The sequence below is a fragment of the Chrysochloris asiatica genome, unplaced genomic scaffold (assembly GCF_000296735.1).
Source record: "Chrysochloris asiatica unplaced genomic scaffold, ChrAsi1.0 scaffold00056, whole genome shotgun sequence".
NCBI classification, from domain to species: domain Eukaryota; kingdom Metazoa; phylum Chordata; class Mammalia; order Afrosoricida; family Chrysochloridae; genus Chrysochloris; species Chrysochloris asiatica.
In genome coordinates this window covers 4236309-4254882 of record NW_006408574.1, presented here as the reverse complement: position 1 = coordinate 4254882, position 18574 = coordinate 4236309, and the positions used below count along the sequence as shown (strand labels likewise).

At 52.8% G+C, this 18574-nt stretch overlaps 1 protein-coding gene across 1 annotated transcript in view; it reads right to left on the bottom strand.

The window, feature by feature from the left end:
• Nucleotides 1-6469: 6469 nt before the first annotated feature.
• VAV2 (vav 2 guanine nucleotide exchange factor) overlaps nucleotides 6470-18574 on the bottom strand; it is a 164275-nt gene continuing 152170 nt past the window's right edge. Inside the window, exons 18-28 of the mRNA XM_006863824.1 lie at nucleotides 17669-17685; nucleotides 17082-17103; nucleotides 16557-16684; nucleotides 15668-15742; nucleotides 13722-13774; nucleotides 12889-13005; nucleotides 12478-12565; nucleotides 11314-11437; nucleotides 10539-10625; nucleotides 9666-9820; nucleotides 6470-6517 (exon numbers count right to left, since the gene is read on the bottom strand). Coding sequence (XP_006863886.1) covers nucleotides 6470-6517; nucleotides 9666-9820; nucleotides 10539-10625; nucleotides 11314-11437; nucleotides 12478-12565; nucleotides 12889-13005; nucleotides 13722-13774; nucleotides 15668-15742; nucleotides 16557-16684; nucleotides 17082-17103; nucleotides 17669-17685 — 914 coding nt within the window. The remainder of the gene's footprint in view (nucleotides 6518-9665; nucleotides 9821-10538; nucleotides 10626-11313; nucleotides 11438-12477; nucleotides 12566-12888; nucleotides 13006-13721; nucleotides 13775-15667; nucleotides 15743-16556; nucleotides 16685-17081; nucleotides 17104-17668; nucleotides 17686-18574) is intronic.

The following is an 18574-nucleotide window of genomic DNA, read 5'->3' as shown; positions in this document are numbered from 1 at the left end:
GTAGTGAGGGTGGCCCAGGATCGGGCAGTGTTTTGTTCTGCTGTGCATAAGGTCACTATGAATCGGTACCGACTTGATGGCACCTAACAACAACAACATTGCTGTGAAGTACATATAAGAAAATCCTTGCCATTCCCACCATTTTAACACGTGTAGCCCAGCCACTCCACTCACCCATCACCGCTGCCCTTGTACAAAGATTTTCCTCTCTCCCTTTTTGTGTTTTCCCTTCCTTTCCTCTGTTTTCTTTAGCAGGGAAGCTCCCAATGGTTTGTTCTAATGAGAAAATGAATATACATTATTTTTTCCTTCAAGTACATGAAAAAAAGAGAAAAGCAATTTTATTTTCTATCTTAGTCATTTTAACTGCCTTCCCCATCACCCAAGTTAGCACGTATCTACATTTTACCCAATGAAGAACTCTCCCTCCTATCCCTGGGAACCATCATAGAACATTTACTATAGAATGAAAACCTTTTCTTGACTTTTTACATTAGTGGTCTCAGACAACCTTTGTCCCTTTGTGACTAATTTCACTCAGCAGAATGTCCCTCCATGTTGTTCGGTGTTCTGTAGATTCATGGATATTCTTCACTGTTGCATAATATTCCATTGAGCGCATGGACCAAAGTTTGTTTGACCTTTCCTCTGCTGACGTCTAGGCTACCTCCATCTTTTTGCTGTTGTAAGTGATGCTGCAATGGCTCTGCTTTCTTGAAGATATATACCAAGGAAGGAAGACGGCTGGGTCATACAGTAGTTCTAGTTCTAAGCTACTGACAAAGTACCGTACCGTTTCCCACAGTGGTTTGCGCCATGTTACAGTCCCACCAGCAGTGGAGGAGGGTCCCAATCTCTCCACACCTTCTCCAGCATTTGTTTTTTTCTGGTTTGTTTGTTTGTTTTAACTTTGCTATTAATACTCATTGTTTTAAGTGCATCTCTGGCTGAGTACTGGACTAGAAGCCACAAAGTTAGTGGTTCAAGCCCACCAGTCACTCTGAGGGAGACAGATGAGACTTTCTGCTCGTGTAGGGTACTGGCTACAAATCAGGCTGCTAACCTGAAGGTTGGCAGTTCAAAATGACCAGCCGTTCGACGGGAGAAAGATGAGGCTTTCTGCTCTTATAAAGATTTTATAGCCTCAGAAACCCAGTATAGGGTCACTATGAGTTGGAACCGACTCCACAGTACTTAACAACAACAACAAAGATGTACAGCCTCGGAAACTCTGTATGATCATTACAAGTTACAACCAACTCAATGGACCTTAACAACGACAACAATGGTTAATGATGGTGAGCTTCTCTTCACATTTGGTGGCTGCCCGAATGTCTTCTTTGAAGAGTCTGGTTGTTGGTTTTTTTTTAAGTTTTTATTGTGAATTGAGTGAAAGTTTACAGGGCAGATCTTTAGTTCTACATTCAACAAACCATACACCTTGTTTCATTACAATGATTATAATCCCCTCCATGTACCATCAGTTAATAGTATTTCTCTCTCTATTCACTTTAACTTTTTTTAAAAAAACAAAACACTCAGGCATATATAATAATTTACAACACCAAAGGGCACATTCTGCAAGTCTGCCTCTTGGCCGCCAGCTCAGTCCCTCTCTTTCCATGAATCTAGAGTCCTCAGCTGCTCCCTCTCTCCATGCCCCCATCTCTGTCTCCATGTCTGGTGTTGCTGCTTCTCTGGATTGTTGTTGTTAAGTGCCATCGAGTCGGTTCCGACCCATAGCGACCCTGTACAGGGTTTCCGAGGGTGTAAATCTTTACGGGAGTAGAAAGCTTCATCTTTCTCCCGCGGAGCGGCTGGTAGTTTCGAACCGCTGACCTTAAGGTTCGCAGCCCGATTCGTAACCACTACGCTACCACAGCTTCTCTGGATAGGGTCCCACATTTTGCTTGTACTCTTCTCCCTTGATGGGCCTAGGGTCTTCTGTTCCTGGACTGTAAGATTAACTACTCCCCCGTTTTTGTTACAAAACTTCTACCTTTATAATTGTGATAGTTGCAATTAATCATGCTATTACTCACTATTGCATCATAAGAATTTTATCCCGTCTCTTTTAACTAGACCCATCTAGACAAGATGAAAACTATTCAATGGGGATTCTTTCTTCCCCCACACACTCTTAAACTAAACTCCCTCTTGAAAACTTGTAAGCCAGTCACTTCGTGCTTTTATCACCCCCTCATTTTAGGTAGTCAATATCTAAGTTCCCCGTCCCTATCTACCCTGTGTACAGAAGGGATAGCATTGATACTTGATGTGAAGCCTCCTTCCCTGTTGGTATTTAGAGTCACTACCTCTATGAGTACAGGTCAAATTCATCAAATTGTAGCAATTTACCCTCGTTTCCTTTATCTAAAGAATTTTTTTTTTTTTTTTTAATCTTCCTCTAGTCAAGTTCTGATTATCAAGCCATCGAGGCTAGGTCAAATGAGTACTCTCTACAAGTTTGGGCATTCTTGTGCATCTCCCCTCACTTCATATCAGTTGGATGCTTCACTCTCAGCTCTGGCCTTCTGTGGCTATGTCCTTGTCCATGGTCTCAGGAGTCCCCAGGTCTCACCACACTTTGGACCAACCAGCCCTTCCTCTTCCCTCTCTCATCTCCAGGTCAACGGGAGGCTATGGGCCATGTTTGAACTCAGCCCATTTCTTCATTGCTGCCTTTCTCCCTCTTCTACTCACCAGTACACCAATGTGGTCGTCAGCCAGCTTACATGCCTGCTCATGTGTTCCCTTTGAGGTTCAGTCTTAGAGGGGGGTTGTCTGTTTTAATTGGATTACTTATCTCCTTCTTATTGAGGTGTTTTAGACAGTAGACCCTTGTCTGATATGCCATTGCCAACAAATTTTTCCCTGTCTATGGGTTCTCTTTTCATTCTTTTGGTGAAATCTTTTGATGCACGTAAGTGTCTAGTTTCTAGGTGGTCCCAGTCATCTTTGTTTCTGGTGTTTGTGTTGTTGTTATGTTTGGTAGTGTATTTATGCCATATATCACAACTCCTAAATTTGTCCCTATTTTTTCATTGGTGATCTTTATAGCTCTATATTTCACATTTAGGTCTCTAACCCACATTGAGTTCATTTTTATATATGTTGTGAGATATGGGTTTTGTTTTATTCTTCTACAAATGGAGTTCCAGTTTTGATATTACCATTTGTTGAAGAGATTATCTCTTCCCCATTTGATGTGTTTTGGTCCTTTGTCAAAGAGCAACTGAGCATAGGTGGATGAATTTACTTCTGGATCTATAAGTCTTTCATTGTTCCGGTACCAGGCTGTTTTGATTACAGTGGCTGTGTAGTAGGTTTTTGAGATTGGAACGTCAGAGGTCCCCTATTTTGTTCTCCTTTTTTAGTAATTCTTTGCTTGTCCTGGTCTCTTTCCATTCCATATAGTTAGTGGCCGATTTTTCCATCTGTTTAAGGAATGATGCTGGAACCTGGATTGGGATGGCATTATATCTGTAGCGAACTCACACAACAGCTGGAGAAATCCTCCCTGGACCTGGATGGGGGGCAGGAGAGACTGTCCCAGAGCAGGCAGTAGGGTGGGTGGGTCAGAGACCAGGGGCAATGTTGGCACCTCCCTCATGTGTGACTGCTGTGGTGTACCGAGTGCCCCCTCCCTGTAACATCAGCCCACGCAACAGCCACGTTCCTCCAGGGCCTTCGTAACAGGATCCCACCATTGTCCAGGGAGCTGTGTGCCCAGTTCAAACCCGCTTTCCCCTCCACCACGGCCTGGAGGGACCCCAGACTGCTCCTTGCTAAGAGATGTAAATAGAATTGTGGTGTTGGCCTTGTCTGCAGGAATCCCAGCAGCCGCCTGGGACCATGACATAGGTGAGTGTGGGGTTGACAGGAGCAGGGAGCTGGAGGCTGACCCCCTGACAGCAGGACAGCATCCCCTGGACACCGGTTGCTGTGCCGAGAGAGAATGCATTCTTATCTTGTTATTGGATCTCTGTCCCAGGCCACTAATGGAGCGGGAGCCATTTCTATGTCCATCTCCAAAGGAAACCAAAGCTCAGGTGAAGAGGCCCAAGAGACAGCGGGGTTGGGACTGGAGTGCATCAGAGTGGGGGCCTCTGGGGATCGCCGGGAGAACTCCATGTTAGGATGAAGAATGAATGTCTGGTTGGGGTTGTGGCAACTGTGTTTCCCAGACCTACAACTTCTGCTGGGGGGACAGGCCACCTCAGGTCTTGTGTCTGACACAGACAGGCTCCCTAGTGAGGAATGCCCTCTGCTGGGATTGGGGGGGGGGGGCTTTTCCTCCCAGCAGAGGAATCCCCTCTTCACCTTCCCTCTCCCGGAGAAAGCCTCCACCAACCGCTGGCCCCACCATAACAATGAACAGCCAACAGACTAATCCTGCAGAAAAAAAACAGAGGTTTATTTGCAGTAGAAACTACGGTCCGAGAAAACCCATCGGTAATTGTACAGTTTGTGTTCCGTGTGTGGTTGCTGCACACTGCGAGAACCTCCATCCCCGATGGGCATGCATCGGGTCCCTAAGTGTCCCCAGCTAAGTCCCAGGCCCCAACCCTAAGCTACTCCAGGGTACCCCTCCTCCTGCACCCCTAATCACCCTCCCATCGTGGTCAGTGCAAAACCAAACCAAACCAAATGCAAATTGCAAAGCAAACAAGAACAGAACCAAAATTCACAACACCGAGGGCTACACTTTTTTTTAATCCTCAGTACCCTTTGTTGGGCTGACTTGTGATGTGAGGAACTAAAACAGACATTATTTTCTTGTTATTATAAAATCTTTCCTATTGTTCACAGATACGTAACGGGAGATTAGGATGAAATAATTACAAACTTTTTTCCCCTTAAAATAACCAACAAGTCAAAACAATAAAGGTTCCGACAAAAGTAAACACAAGAAGGCTGATTTGCTCCCTGCTCCCTCCTCACTCCCGGCCGCACAGCTGAGCTGAAGGCTCCTGGGAAAGTGCTCGGTGCACCTGGCCGATAAGGATCCAAGAACGCTCCTCCCAGGCTGGCCTTTGCACCACGTGGTCCTCCTGGCCCCCCTCATATCTCCCACTACCCCAGGCTTGCTTCTCTGTACCCCTAGATGAGCGCCATCTTTCAGGGGTCCTGCCTCGCCTCTGAACCTCAGCTTGCTGGATGTGTCACTCCTATTTAGAGGCCTCAGGCTAACCACCCACCCAGCGGGGGCCAGTGTCCCCAATGCCCAGCCCTGGCCAGCCCACCCTCCTTACACAAGGACCGGGCACTTGACCAGAGAGCAGGCCCAGAGTACACAGCAGCTTTGGCAAAGAGCTCAGAGGAAGGCTGGCACTAGGTGTCCTGTAATGTGAGGGCAGAGAAAACGGGGTCTGGCCACGTCATTCAGAGGCCACAGAGGCCAGGAGACTCCAGAGAGGGAGGGGCAGGAGGGGGCAGAGGCTCCCCCAAGAGCACTTATTTCGGGCTGGCCATGGTCTGAGTTACAGGTGCAGCCCTTTGCAGAAAGACCTGGTAGGTAGGAGCTGGACGAGATATCCCAGGCAAAGGCCGAGAAGACCTGCAGGATCCAGGGAGCCCAGAGAGACCCCCCTGAAGGGGAGTGATGGAAGGCCTTCTTCCAGAGGAGAATGCGAGCCGCAGGGACCCAGTGAGGAAAAACCCCTGTTTTCTTCCTGACCCCTTTAGGGTCTTCAAAATCCAGACCTGCCTGGCAGCAGGATAGGCAGATCCATTCCTGGAAGTCAGGGGACGAGGAAGAACAGTATCATTGACTAGGAACAGGGTTGGCAATTTCATCGTTCCTTAAGACCCCTACCCAAGAGAGGGGCCTGCCTCATGGGGTCTCTGTCTCCCTGGGTGCTGAGAACAGTGTGGAAGTCAAGGGAAGTCCTGGGAATCAGGGTGACTGCACAGAACCCCTATAATGTTCTCTTCTTCTACACCCAAGCACAGCTGGGCAGAGCAGAGGTCACAGCTGAGAGCTGACCCGGACCCTCCTGCCTCCTGAGAACCAGAGCCTCGCCCCCGGAGTCAGAGTGAACAGCAGGCAACAGGCGGGCTGAGCAGGAGGAGCTGGGGTCTTCGTCCCCTGTCCCCAGCCCTTCCCAGCACAGCCTCCTGCGTCGATCTAGGCTCCTGAACACCGTATCAGCAGGACGGGGCAAGTAGTGGGCTCTGGTCTCTGCGGGCACCCTCCTCAGTGCTCTCGATGGCAGTGCCCTCTGCAGGGCTGGCCTAGATTCCCTCTATGTACAAACAGCACATCCTGTGCAGGCCACAAGGACACACAGAGAGAGGAACGGTTGACGGTGAGGAGGCGGAACACCCACCCCACCCCTACGAGCTGAGCTGCTGATTCCTGGAAGGTTGGAGGGCACTCTCTCTGGGTCACGGAGCTAGAGACCGACTTCAGAGCTGGAGCAACTCTTCCGAAGAAAATTCTCGAGTCCGGTCTGGGTTGCTGCTGTCATTGGATACCCTCCTCTTCTACATATGTCGAAGGAAACCAGCCAATCTGCAAGAGAAGGCAGGACGCGTGTGCACGTGTGGTGGGAAGCAGAGAACAGAAAGCAGTGCACAGGTAACTCAGAGATACCCATCAGGGAGTTTAAATATTCTAACTTACAGGCTTCAGAAAACCGATAAACAAACAGGGAGACAGTGTTACCAGAGAACTCAAAGTAGAAATGAAAGAAAATCCTCGAGAGCTAAAAATACAGTAAGTGACCATGAGAATTCAGTCTTTAATGGCAGAGGAGACAAGTAGACCACAAGGCGAGCAAACGAGAAGGTAGGTTAACAGATCGTCCGTAACCAGAACAGTGAGGAAGAGACAACAGTGTAAACACCAGACACTCATCGCTAAAGCTCTAACATCTGTGTGAATGGGACCCTCAGCTAAGAGGCGAGAGGCAATGAAGCAGGTACATTCATTCTTCGCTGGCTGCAAAGTTTCCCAAGCTCATGAAGACTCTCAAGACACCTAACAAAAAAATCCCTACAAATCCCACCTAGGATCAATTCAAAGACAATCAGACATAAGCTCACTGAAGTAACCCTGATGAAAACCAAAGACAAAACCAGTTTTGTTTTTTGCATGTAGCTCAGGGGAGAAGAATAGAGACATTTTCTTCCGAGAGTCAACATTAAGAGTTTCAACTGATTTTCCAAAAGAAATGAGGGCAAATGAGTGCCAGCAAAATGCTGAAATAGACCAGGTGCCAATCTAGAATTCTCTATCCAGTGAAAATAACCTTCAAAAATAAACTGATAGGAGGATTCCCTACGGAAATGAACCAGTTTTCCTTAGAAGCTGACTGATTCCTGAAGCCAAATTCCTAGGAAAGCTTTTCCTTACAGTAACTGTAGAAGAAATGATGGAATTATGGGTTAATGCGCTGGACTGCAAAGTCATTTGAACTGCAAGAACAGCGCTCCTCGGAAACCCTATAAAGGGTCGCCATGGGTCGGAACCTACTTGACGGCACTTAACAACAACAACATTTTTAAACCATGATGGAAATTACTGAATAGGAAAAGAGTTGCCAATGGATGCTAAACGAGCAGGTAAAAGTCTGATGGTGTTGTCAGGGGCCATCGAGTCGGAACCGACTCATAGCGACCCCATGCACAGCAGAACGAAACAATATACAATCCTGGGCCAACCTCACTACCGCTGCCACACTCGATGCCATCAATGATGCCACCTGGCCGATCCAAAAGTCTGATGAGGAACAGATTATTTATCTGCTCCTTATTAACGACAGTACTTTTATGGTGGGTAAGCCTGGCAGAAAGACATTCTGGTAGCGTAGTGGTTATGAGTCGGGCTGCCAACCTCAAGGTCAGCAATTTGAAACTACCAGCCGTTCCGCGGGAGAAGGATGAGGAGGCATTCTGCTTCCCATAAAGATTTACAGCCTCGGAAACCCTGTGCAGGGTCACTATGAGTCGGAACCGGCTCCACGGTACCCAACAACAACAACAACAAGCCTGGCAGAGACCACCTTCGCCAAGTGACCACAACCAACGTCACAAATCACAGGACAAAACAACATCCTATACTTCCTAATATTAAGCAACAAGAATCTGAACTCCCACCCTACTGTTTCTGCCAAAAATGTATAACTACAATCTAATCATGAGGACACATTAAACAAACCTAAACTGAGGAATCTTCAGAAATGCCACGATCATGGAAGACACTGAAGTTTGTGATTGTCCCAGGTAAGATAAGGAGCTCTGGTAGCGTAGTGGTTACGAATCAGGCTGCGAACCTCAGGGTCAGCAGTTCGAAACTACCAGCTGTTCCGCGGGAGAAAGAGGAAGCTTTCTGCTCCCGTAAAGATTTACAGCCTCAGAAACCCTGTACAGGGTCGCTATGAGTCGTAACCGACCACGGCATGCAACAATAACAACAAGATAAGTAAATACAGTTCAGGATGCTGAACTGGATCCAGGACCAGTGAAAAATAGCTACAGAAGGATTGTTGATACAACTGGTAAACTCTGAATACCAACACTTGAGGCGAAATAAATTCTTCTACATGGCCTTGTCTTGGCTCTTTTGAAAAGCCGCTGAGATTCCCCTCTAACAGCTGAGGAGCTCCCATTGCCCTAGTTTTTCATCCTAGATGGTTTGTTACTTTGTCCGGATTCATTGAACATTTCCTGGGCAAACTACTTGTGGCCTGATACTTTCTAGTCTGGGCTTGTATTTTTACCTTGCAGGGATTGGTCAATAGATTATGCAAATAGAGTGACTACAGATTATGCAAAGTGACTCTAGCCTACTATGTAAATTAAGCGTTCGTAGCCTATTGAAAGGGGATTGGTCAATTTGGCTGGTGGGCGTGTCATACTGTGAAATTGACAAGGAGTTTGTATATATATGCTGCACACAAGCCCCCCACTGGCTCTGAGGTTTTTCAGACAGGAAGGAGCAAGAAGCAGAGAAGAGAAAAGGCAAGAAGAAAGAAAGTAGCAGAAAGAACGGAGTGCAAGGAACCTCCTGAAAGAGCTGTTACCCCAAAGACAGAGAGGGGCTTGCAAGGGGCCCTGGACCTGCTTCTGGGCAGCTGCAGCCCCAGAGAAACTGGGTTGGGCTCATGCCTGCTTCTCACCACAGTGGGGATTTGGTTTCTTACTGCTGGCACACAAAACTCGGGCACTCTGCTGGGTAAGTACTGAGAGAGCTGGTCAAAGCCAGGTGGTCCAGAGGGGACACTGGGATAAGGTACAGAATCTCAGGTAGATAAGGAAGAGTCACTGGGCCCTGCTGGAACCTGGAAAGGGTATGTAGGGTAGAAGCAGCCAGAACCAAGGTCTTTCCCCTCCCACATCACAAGGGTGTAAGCTGGGCCTTAGACAATAGCAGAGGAGCCCCGTGAGGGTGACTGTTCTACCCTCAGGCCTGCTCCCTCCCTCCCTCCTGTCATCTGAGAGTGACCTGGAAACGGCCTGCTAGGCCTGTCTCTTGAAGGTGGCACAGAACAGATATGACGGTGTAGCTGCTTCCTAGCTACTTAGACCTCTGTGTGGCCTCAATTTCCCCACTGGGGCAAGAGCACCAGACAGCTGGGCTGCTATGTGAGCACGCAGGACGGCCTCGGTCAGAGGGCCCCGGCCACGCTGTGAACCTGCACAAGGCACTGCCCACTCACTCGCCCATTGGCCTCGCCCTTCCACCAGCCCTGGTCCCCGCCGACACGGCTGTAGATCTTCACCACGTCGCCTTCTCGCAGCGAGAGCTCCCGCATGTCCCGGGCGGCAAAGTTGTACCTGGCCACGGCCGTGCCGATGACGCGGGGCGTGAACACTGTGGGGGTGACAGAGCGGTGTCACACAGGGCACCCGGGGAAGGATGCAGAGCTGGGGACCAGTGTGAAGGTGGGCTTGGACCCCAGGGCTGCCCACTCCTCTGTGATGGCCCCTCTGGGCACGTGAGCCCCCACCCTCATGGAAAGCAGACACTTAGCTCCCTCATCAGCTGTGTTCATCACAGTGTCTGTACCCCGGGGGGGCCTCTGTCTCTGAGTACTGGGGTATCAGTGAAGTACCCCAGCCCAACCCCTGTCTCCTTCTGCCAGGGCACCTGGAGTTCTGCTCCCAACTTCTCCCACATTTCCAGAGCCCCAAACCAAACGAGGACCCTGCCAGAGCCAGCTCAGTTGGGACCCAGGAGCCCCAGAGACAGTGATTAGGACAGGGGTTTCAGACAGGTAGCGGGGGAGGGAAGGGGACTTTGGCTCTGGCAGCAGAAGCCCAGCCATGTCCCACACATCCACCCTGCCTCTGTCCCAAGCTGGTCACCCGCCCTGGGTTCTCGGCTGCCAGAGGCAAAATTCTCGAAGAATAATGAGGAATAGCTACAGAGAAGGCTGGGGAGCGGGTGTGAAGTGGGCATGTCTCAGAGGGGGTGTCCCCAGGCGCAGCAGCCCTAGCCCAGCTCCCACAACCTCCCCCCAACCCCCAGTGGGCTCTGCGGGAGGGCAGCTGGGGACGCTTCCGGGCAGGGCTGTGGGCAGCAGCGGTACCTGACCAGAAGGGAGCGGAGGAGCCCTGAGAAGCAAAGCTGAGGCCCTGAGGACTGAGAAAAGAAAAGTTGTAGGAAGCACAGGAAGCTGCAAAGAGCAAGAGAGAGCATGAAAGGGGCCGGAGCAGCGTCCACCGCACGCAGAGGCACGCGTAGGACTGCGGATAACACGGGCCCCACCCGGTCACCCCTTCTCTGTACACCTGCCAGGAGGCTGTGCCAGGCTTTCAGGACAGGACGGGGGCCAAGCCCTGCCCTTCCACCCATCCCCAGCTCCAGGAGAGGCAGCTGTCCCTCTCCGCCCTGCTTTGCCGGGATGGGACTGGGGGACGCAGCAGGCTTAGCAGACAGTCCAGGGCTGAAAGGCAGGAACTCTGGGTTCCATATCACTGTCCCTAACGCCTAGAGGCCCTAATCCCTGCCTTCTGTAACCATGGTACATTATCACAACCCAGCTCCCTCTTAGTGGGTGCTGGGGGCTCAGCAGGCATCTGAGGACAGAAGGGACCCTGCCCTGCTCTCCCTACCCCGGCTGACCTCCCGGCCAGGAGCCAGGGACGGGGCGGCAGCTCAGAGCAGGGGCTGAAGGGGCACACTATGCACCCATTTACTGAGGTGCTGAGACCCGAGCCCCAGGGACCACTGGGAACCCAGGAACGGGAGGACAAAAAGGGACAGCACCCTGATGCCTGCCCACAACCCCAGGAATGGTCTAGGGCAGCAAGGCCCAAGGGGGCCCCAGGAAGACTGCTGGGCAGGGTGGACGCTGGCCTTACCTGGGGACCGGCTGGAGGCCCTGGCGGTGGCGCGCTCCCGAGACTTGTAGGGGTACTTGAGCGTGGTGTCCAGCTGCTTGAAGCTCTCCTTGAGCGAGTGGTACTGGTAATATTCCACCAACTCCTGCGGGGACGCACGTACAGTCACCCACTGACCCCCCACCCCCGGGACTGGTCCTCTCCCTGCTTCAACCGCGGGGACCCGGCTCCTGAGCCCAAGACCCCAACACCTGGCCACAAGGGGTGTCCATGTGGTGAAGGCAGTCTCCCTCCCAAGGACTATCCTACAGGAGACATGGATGAAGAGGGACAAGAAGGCTGTTCATCCCAGGACACCAGGGACGGTGCTACAAACAAGGACACATCCCAGCATTGGGACAGGAGGCATTCCACTACCCTGAGGACAGTGTGGTCAGCAGCTTTGGTTTCCAAAAGTAGACAGAAAGCACACCTTGGCTGCATTCAGAAACTGGTCAGAGGCAGACCTGGGCATGACTGGGGCTTCAGCTCCAGACCACCCACTGCAATCCAGCAAAGATGGCAGTACACTGAGTCACACAAGTGTTGGGGTTTCCCAGCACATCAAAAAGTGATGCTGTCCCGAGACTATCACCTACGAAGTGTGCAAGAGCTGATGGGAAGCATTGAGGATGCGGAATACTTTCTGCAATTCTATGGCCACGTGAAGAGTTCTTAACACATACAACTTTAGCTATTGAGAAGAGAAGTGATTTGAAAGTCATTGCACAAGGACCACATCTGTAACGGGAGTCTCTGGGTGATAACAGTTAAGCACCTCATTTGGCTTCTGCTGAAACCTACACAGAGGTACCTCAGAAGTCAAGCCTGGTGATTTGCGTCTGGAAGGCCACCCTTTGAAAACCACATTAGCGGCACTATGGCTGGGACAACAGGGACAGTGTCGAGAGCCATGTGTGTGAGGTGGCCTTGTAGCTTGTGGCTCAGGCAGGAGGCTCAGTGTGAGGCCCCCACTCACTGTCCAGTGTCCACACCAGGCTCTGGAGGACAGAGTTGGGGCTCGAGCTGTGCTCTGGCCTGGACTGTCCCCAAGCCCATCTCCCTCAGTCTTTCCCACTCTGGGAAGAAGCAGGTCCATTCCCAGTGTAGCCCCTGCAGGACCACGTGGGAGTCGGGGGCACCTACCAAGAGGCTTTCAAACTTCTTTGCTTCCGTGATGTGGATCCAGCTGTCCTTCTCCACCACCTTGATGTGCTTCACCTCATCGTTGAACCTGGATGGCGGACGTGCACAGTCACTGCGGCAGCCCCCCAGGGCTCCAGGCTGGAGCAGGAAAGCCTCTCCCTTCCTGTCTGGCCCTCTCCACCAGCAGTGTCTGCTTGCCCACCAAGGCCCCACACCTCCTCTCACTGTGCTGTCCCTGGGCATGCCTGGCTGGCTTGACCACCTAGACCTGCCTGTGTCCATCCACCACCATCTGGACTTTATTGCTCGCAGGCATCCTGGTTTGAAGTATAAATTGTAAGTCCAGGCCTTGGAGGAGGGATGTTGGACTCCTTGGGGAGGGTTCCCTTTGACACCCACACTGCCACATACTTGATGCTGATGGCGAAGCGCTCAGCCTCGGCGGGCCGCTCCCGGACCAGGTAGGTGCCGCTGGCGTGGGCTTTCAGCAGATTGTCCGTCTGTTGTCTCTCCATGTTGCCAGCAAACCTAGGGGAGGTGAGAGGTCAGGCTCGGGGGGGCAGGACATGGTAACCACAGCACTGTGCTGAGGACTACTTGTAACTTGTCCAGGCAAACCAGTTAGGAAGTGGACAGAAGGTCCCTACGAGGAAGAGCAGAGGTGGTCACTCAAGGCGCAGTGACCACAGACGCTAGACATCCCAGGCTGGTTCTTGCTTCTGGAACCCTAGGACCTGCATGAGCCGACAAATGCAGCATAAGGTCAGACTTCTTGTCTAAAGTGAACTTTTCACTATTAAAAAGCAGCCGTATACCACCAGTCCCTCTGAGGGGTGGTTAATTCACTTGGCTGAAAGGCTGGGGATTCTACTCCACCCTGAAGTGCGTCGGAAGACAGGCATGGAGTCAGTTCTACTCTCACACGCGGGGTCGCTGTGAGGCCGACTTCACTGGGCAGCGCTGCTTTTGACATTCGTGTGTTGGAGCTCAGTGTTACCGCTGCATTAAAAAGGGGTTTGGTTCCTCCAATGTCAGCACCTGCTGGTCTGTTTTCGGGATGGGAAACAGCTGCCCGGGAAGGAAGGCTGGTCCAGGCTCCAGTCAGAGCAGAGGGAGGGGACGTGGGGCTGGGAGCTAACAGGGCACATCTATGCTGCCAGCCAAGGGTCTGTCCCCTGAAGTATGGGGTAACGTCCCTCATAGCCAAGGGGCCACCCCCACATCGAAGTCACCCACTCACTCACCAGGGATACGCAGTGTAGTCAATCTCCCGGGACGGTGGCCGGCTGATGGGCGGCTGATGGGAGAGAAGACAAGGTCAATGTCCAAGAAGGGACCGTCCAACTAAGAGGGGCCTGAGGAGCTTGTTGCTGGTCACCAACTCTCAGGTCAGAACAGGCTACACATGACCAGGGCCATTTGTCGGCTTCACCCAGCTCCAGAGGACCTTGAGGTCCCAAGGAGGGGCTGTGACTTCCCCACCTATGACTGCCAGCAAGAGGGGGCCACAAAGTAGGTGTCCAGGGTGACTATGCCAGTGGGCGAGGGAGAGCAGCTAACTGAACTAACTAGTCACCAGTGGGTAAGGCAGAGCAGCTAACCAAACTAACCAGTCATCAGTGGGTGAGGGAGAGCAGCTAACCAAACTAACCAGTCATCAGTGGGTGAGGGAGAGCAGCTAAACAAACTAACCAGTCATCAGTGGGTGAGGGAGAGCGGCTAAATAAACTAGCCAGTCACCAGTGGGTGAGGGAGAACGGCTAACTGAACTAACTAGTCACCAGTGGGTGAGGGAGAGCAGCTAACCGAACTAACTAGTCACCAGTGGGTGAGGGAGAGCAGCTAACCAAACTAACCAGTCAGCAGTGGGTGAGGGAGAGCAGCTAACCAAACTAACCAGTCAGCAGTGGGTGAGGGAGAGCAGCTAACTGAACTAACCAGTCACTAGTGGGTGAGGGAGAGCGGCTAACTGAACTAACTAGTCACCAATGGATGAGGGAGAGTGGCTAACTGAACTAACCAGTCACTAGTGAGCGAACGAGCGGGCAAGAGAGTGTGAGATGGAGGCAGCCGGTAACTTAACCAGACAACACAGTGGTCCACCCACCAGGCCTCACAGGCAACCAAAAACTCAGCAATAAATAAGAGGGGAAAAGAACTGATGTCCTTGAAGGGCGGTGTCAAGAACATGAAATATGTCATGGAAAGAACATGAAATAGGCCATGGACTGCGGGAGAATGAACGAAAACATATCAGAAGAAGAAGCGAGCGAGGATGACGAGACTTGGTCTTGTACTTTGGCCTCTCTGTTAGGAGGGACCAGTCCCTGGTGATGGTGTGTGGTTAAGGAGATGGTCAGCAGAAAAGAGGAAGGCTCTTAACAAGACGGGCTGACCCAGCGGCTGCACAAATGGGATCAACCAGCCAGGACTGAGGGTAGTGTGGGTACAGGCCCTGCTTTGTTCTGCTGTACACAGGGTCACAATGAGTCGGAATCCACTTGACATTGTAAGACCGCAGGATTTCTCAGCATGTCACAGCCGGTGGCTCCCGGCCAGGCAGAAAGGCGTATTCGCAGTGACAGCTCCTTCCTGGGGCGATGCCCACACAAGCCAGAGTCTACCACTCAGCCTCTTGCCTGCTGGCCTGAGACCTGCTCACCAGGCAAATGGGGAAATTGTGGCCCAAGTGGAACAGGGTCCTGAGCCAGGCCACCCTGAGTTAGTGGTCATTCTCCTGTTCCCTTGATCTCTCACCTGGGCAGACAGGCCTCAAAGATGTAAGGGCGGGGTCTAGGCCCACAGACCGGGGGCAGCCGGGGAAGTGTTTGGTCTTTTTCTATTTTTTTTGTTGGCAGAGGAGGTGTTAGACTATTTAGGGCTGATGTCTGGGTTCCTCTGCACCAGACAGGAATCTGCTCCACCCGGGAGGGGACCCATGCAACCGTTTCTCTCTGTGTGGTCAAGTCTGGCTCTAAGCATTTCCCTTCAGCCTCAGCTTCCCCTCTCAAGAGCTGCATGAGGTCTGAGGAGACGCTGAGACCACACAGCTGATGGCAGGCTCCACCCGACAGCAGAGCCCTCACATGCTCAGGGGCACAGGACCTCCTGACCAAGCTCCCTGCAGCTGCCCGCAAGGACCCTGACCACTGGGTGTGTACGTTCCAGAAGCTCATGTGGCCACACTCACCCTTGCGTCAACGGGGCAGGGTTTCACAGATGAACTTGGGAAATACCCAGACTTCCTGGTTTGTATCAGCCGACCCTGGAGAGAAGAGGGGGGTGACCAGGGGCACTTGGACGTGGAGCGTGGCCCACCCATCACTTCCCTGCTCGGACCTCTGAGCAGAAGGTGACAGGCACCCCATTCACAGATGACAAGACTGAGGTCCAGAGAAGGCGGCCCACTCGGAGCCTCTGCTAGAGTCCCTTGTCCTGTCTTGTACCTCGTTCTCTTACCTGCTCCAGAGCTACAAGTGGGACTGGGGTGGGCAGGTGGGGCTCACCTCCACTCCCTGTCCCATCTTCCAGTGTCCTCCCCCAGCTAGCTCTTCCCCAACCCCCACTTCCCTAAAATAGGAGTGGGCCATCCCTACAAGACCCCCAGGAAAGGACGACTCTGGTCAGACCTGGGGCGGGAAGGGACACTAGGCGGCAGGGGACCCTCTTGACTTCTGAGTTTCTGGTTCTGTGACAACACAGCCCCCCGACACAGATACTCAGGGACGTACATCCTAATAATGTGCCAACAAACCACAGATGCCAACCTCCAGGGCCCATGCTCCAGTGATTGGCCGGCTGGGGCCAGACACCACTCAGTGTCCATAGAAGAGGATAGAGGGCTTCGTGGGTCAGAATGGCAGCCCAAGTACCCTTAGACGGAGCAGGGCCTCGGGCAACTGAGGCAGGAAAGCTGGGGAGGGGGACCTCGCCTGTGAAGGAGGATATACCCCCAACCACGCCAAAGCAAGTTCCCGAGGAAGACAGGCTGGCTCCACCGGAATGCCCTGCTTCCCAGTCCCTTTCGTCCTGGTGACCTTTCACCCCAGCCCCACCCCACCGGGGGTGTGAGGACCCACCTCCCACCACTGTGACTCGGGGTCTCCTCGAAGCAGCTCCATCACGTCACCTGTCTGGAAGGTGAGCACCGGCTTCCCGGGGGGCGCGGGGTTGCCATGGTAATTCTGCACAGCCACCATCTTGGGACCTGTGAGACCAGGGAGGGCACGGGAACAGCTCACACGGTGACCCACCCACAGACACGGTTCCTGTACCCTCAGACTCCCAGGACTTGTGAAATATCGTATCGCAAACGTTTATGGATGAGCAGAGACTTGTTTTTAAACCAAACTTGGTGTGACTTCTCCCAAACACCTTCCACCTCTGGGATTCCAAGTTGGGGGACCCTCATCTTAGATATGGGGTCACCAGTGAAGAGCTCGCAAAGGTTGCGGTGGGGCCCTCAAATAGCCCTTGCTCTCCTGCTCTGAGAAGACGTGAATGTGGAATCTTCTCAGAAAGGTGGTCTCCAGCAAGACAGATTTGGGCCAATGGACGCCCTGCCCCTTGGGGGTCAACCCAGGAATAGCAACAAGAAGACTCACCTGGCCCTGCTCCGGAGGCATCCTGGGAGGAAGCAGAGAACAAGGGTGAGGGGCTCACCCTGGTGGGGGCTCCACGCACCTCCCACACTCCCCAGATGGGGCAGTTTAAGCAGCAGAGAGGAGAAGGAGGGGGCACATGGGGACCTCACAGACATTCAGTGATGCCTTCCCTGCATGGCCCCCCTGCCAAAAAAGGCCTTCCTCTTCCCTTTCCTCCTCCTCCAGGAAGCCTGCCCTGACTACTCAGCTCACAAGCAGCTTCTCTGCTGAGCCTGGACCCATCCCCATCTGAGCATCTGCTGCCTTACAATTCTCCACCACCACCCCCACAAGGCCTGGTGAGGGCCCCCGATACTCAGCAGAGCAGGCATAAAGCCCGCACCCCACAAATTCAGCAACTTCTCTGTCCAGGGAGGCTCTCACTCCACGGTGTCAGGCCACCCGATACGGACAAGCCAAAGGAGTGTGTGACCATGGTCAGGCCCCGGAGGCCATGCACAGGGATCCACACACCCCCATCTAAGGCCTGAAGGGTTGGATATCAGGCTATTGGGGTGCAGGGAGCAGGGGTAGCTGGGAAATCTTACCAGGTCTGCAGGAAAACCTGAAAAGAAAGCACAGAGGGTGTCAGGTGGGGGCCCAGGACAGGCGAGCTCCCCGGGGCTGCAGACACACTGAGCTGGATTCATGGCCAATGGTTTCTGAAGATAAACACTGAGCTCTGGTTTGGGGGATCCGATAGACCCGAGATGGCAAACAGGTTGGACTGTGAGTTGGGGGCAGACCTGAACTCGGCTGACCGGTGGTGACTGCCCCAGTGAATGACAGGGAGAGTCATTAGACACCCCCTGACCCTCCCCACCAGCCTTGGGCTCCCCAGTCACCCACCAAGGGGGGCTGCCTCCCCCCACGGATCCCAGTGAGGCCCCAGCTCCTGTGTGGCAGACCAGGCCTCACTACCACCTAACACTGCCCCATAGGTCATCTACCACATGACTGAGGTGACTGACACACGGGGACACCTGGACAGGTGTGAGACAAGGTAGAAACTTTCTGGGAGGGGTCAGCGGTGCTCTGGAACACCAACTTCTTTGTCTGCCCTGGCCCCATGGACAGTAAATAGTGACAAGGCCGTGGGCACAGCCCAACATGGAGCTCCCCAGGGCCAGTACTGGACAACTCATCCGAACTGTGGGCCACCAGGGAGACTGCTGGGACCTGCCCCAGATCAGAAGCGACTGGGCTGGGCAGAATGTCCCAAGCAGGGGGCTGCCCAAGGGCCCAAGTGAGTGCCCCACCAGGGTTTTAATAGCATGGAGAAATGAGAGCTTCCCCTCTCAAGAGCTGCATGAGGTCTGAGGAGACGCTGAGACCACACAGCTGATGGCAGGCTCCACGCGACAGCAGAGCCCTCACATGCTCAGGGGCACAGGACCTCCTGACCAAGCTCCCTGCAGCTGCCCGCAAGGACCCTGACCACTGGGTGTGTACGT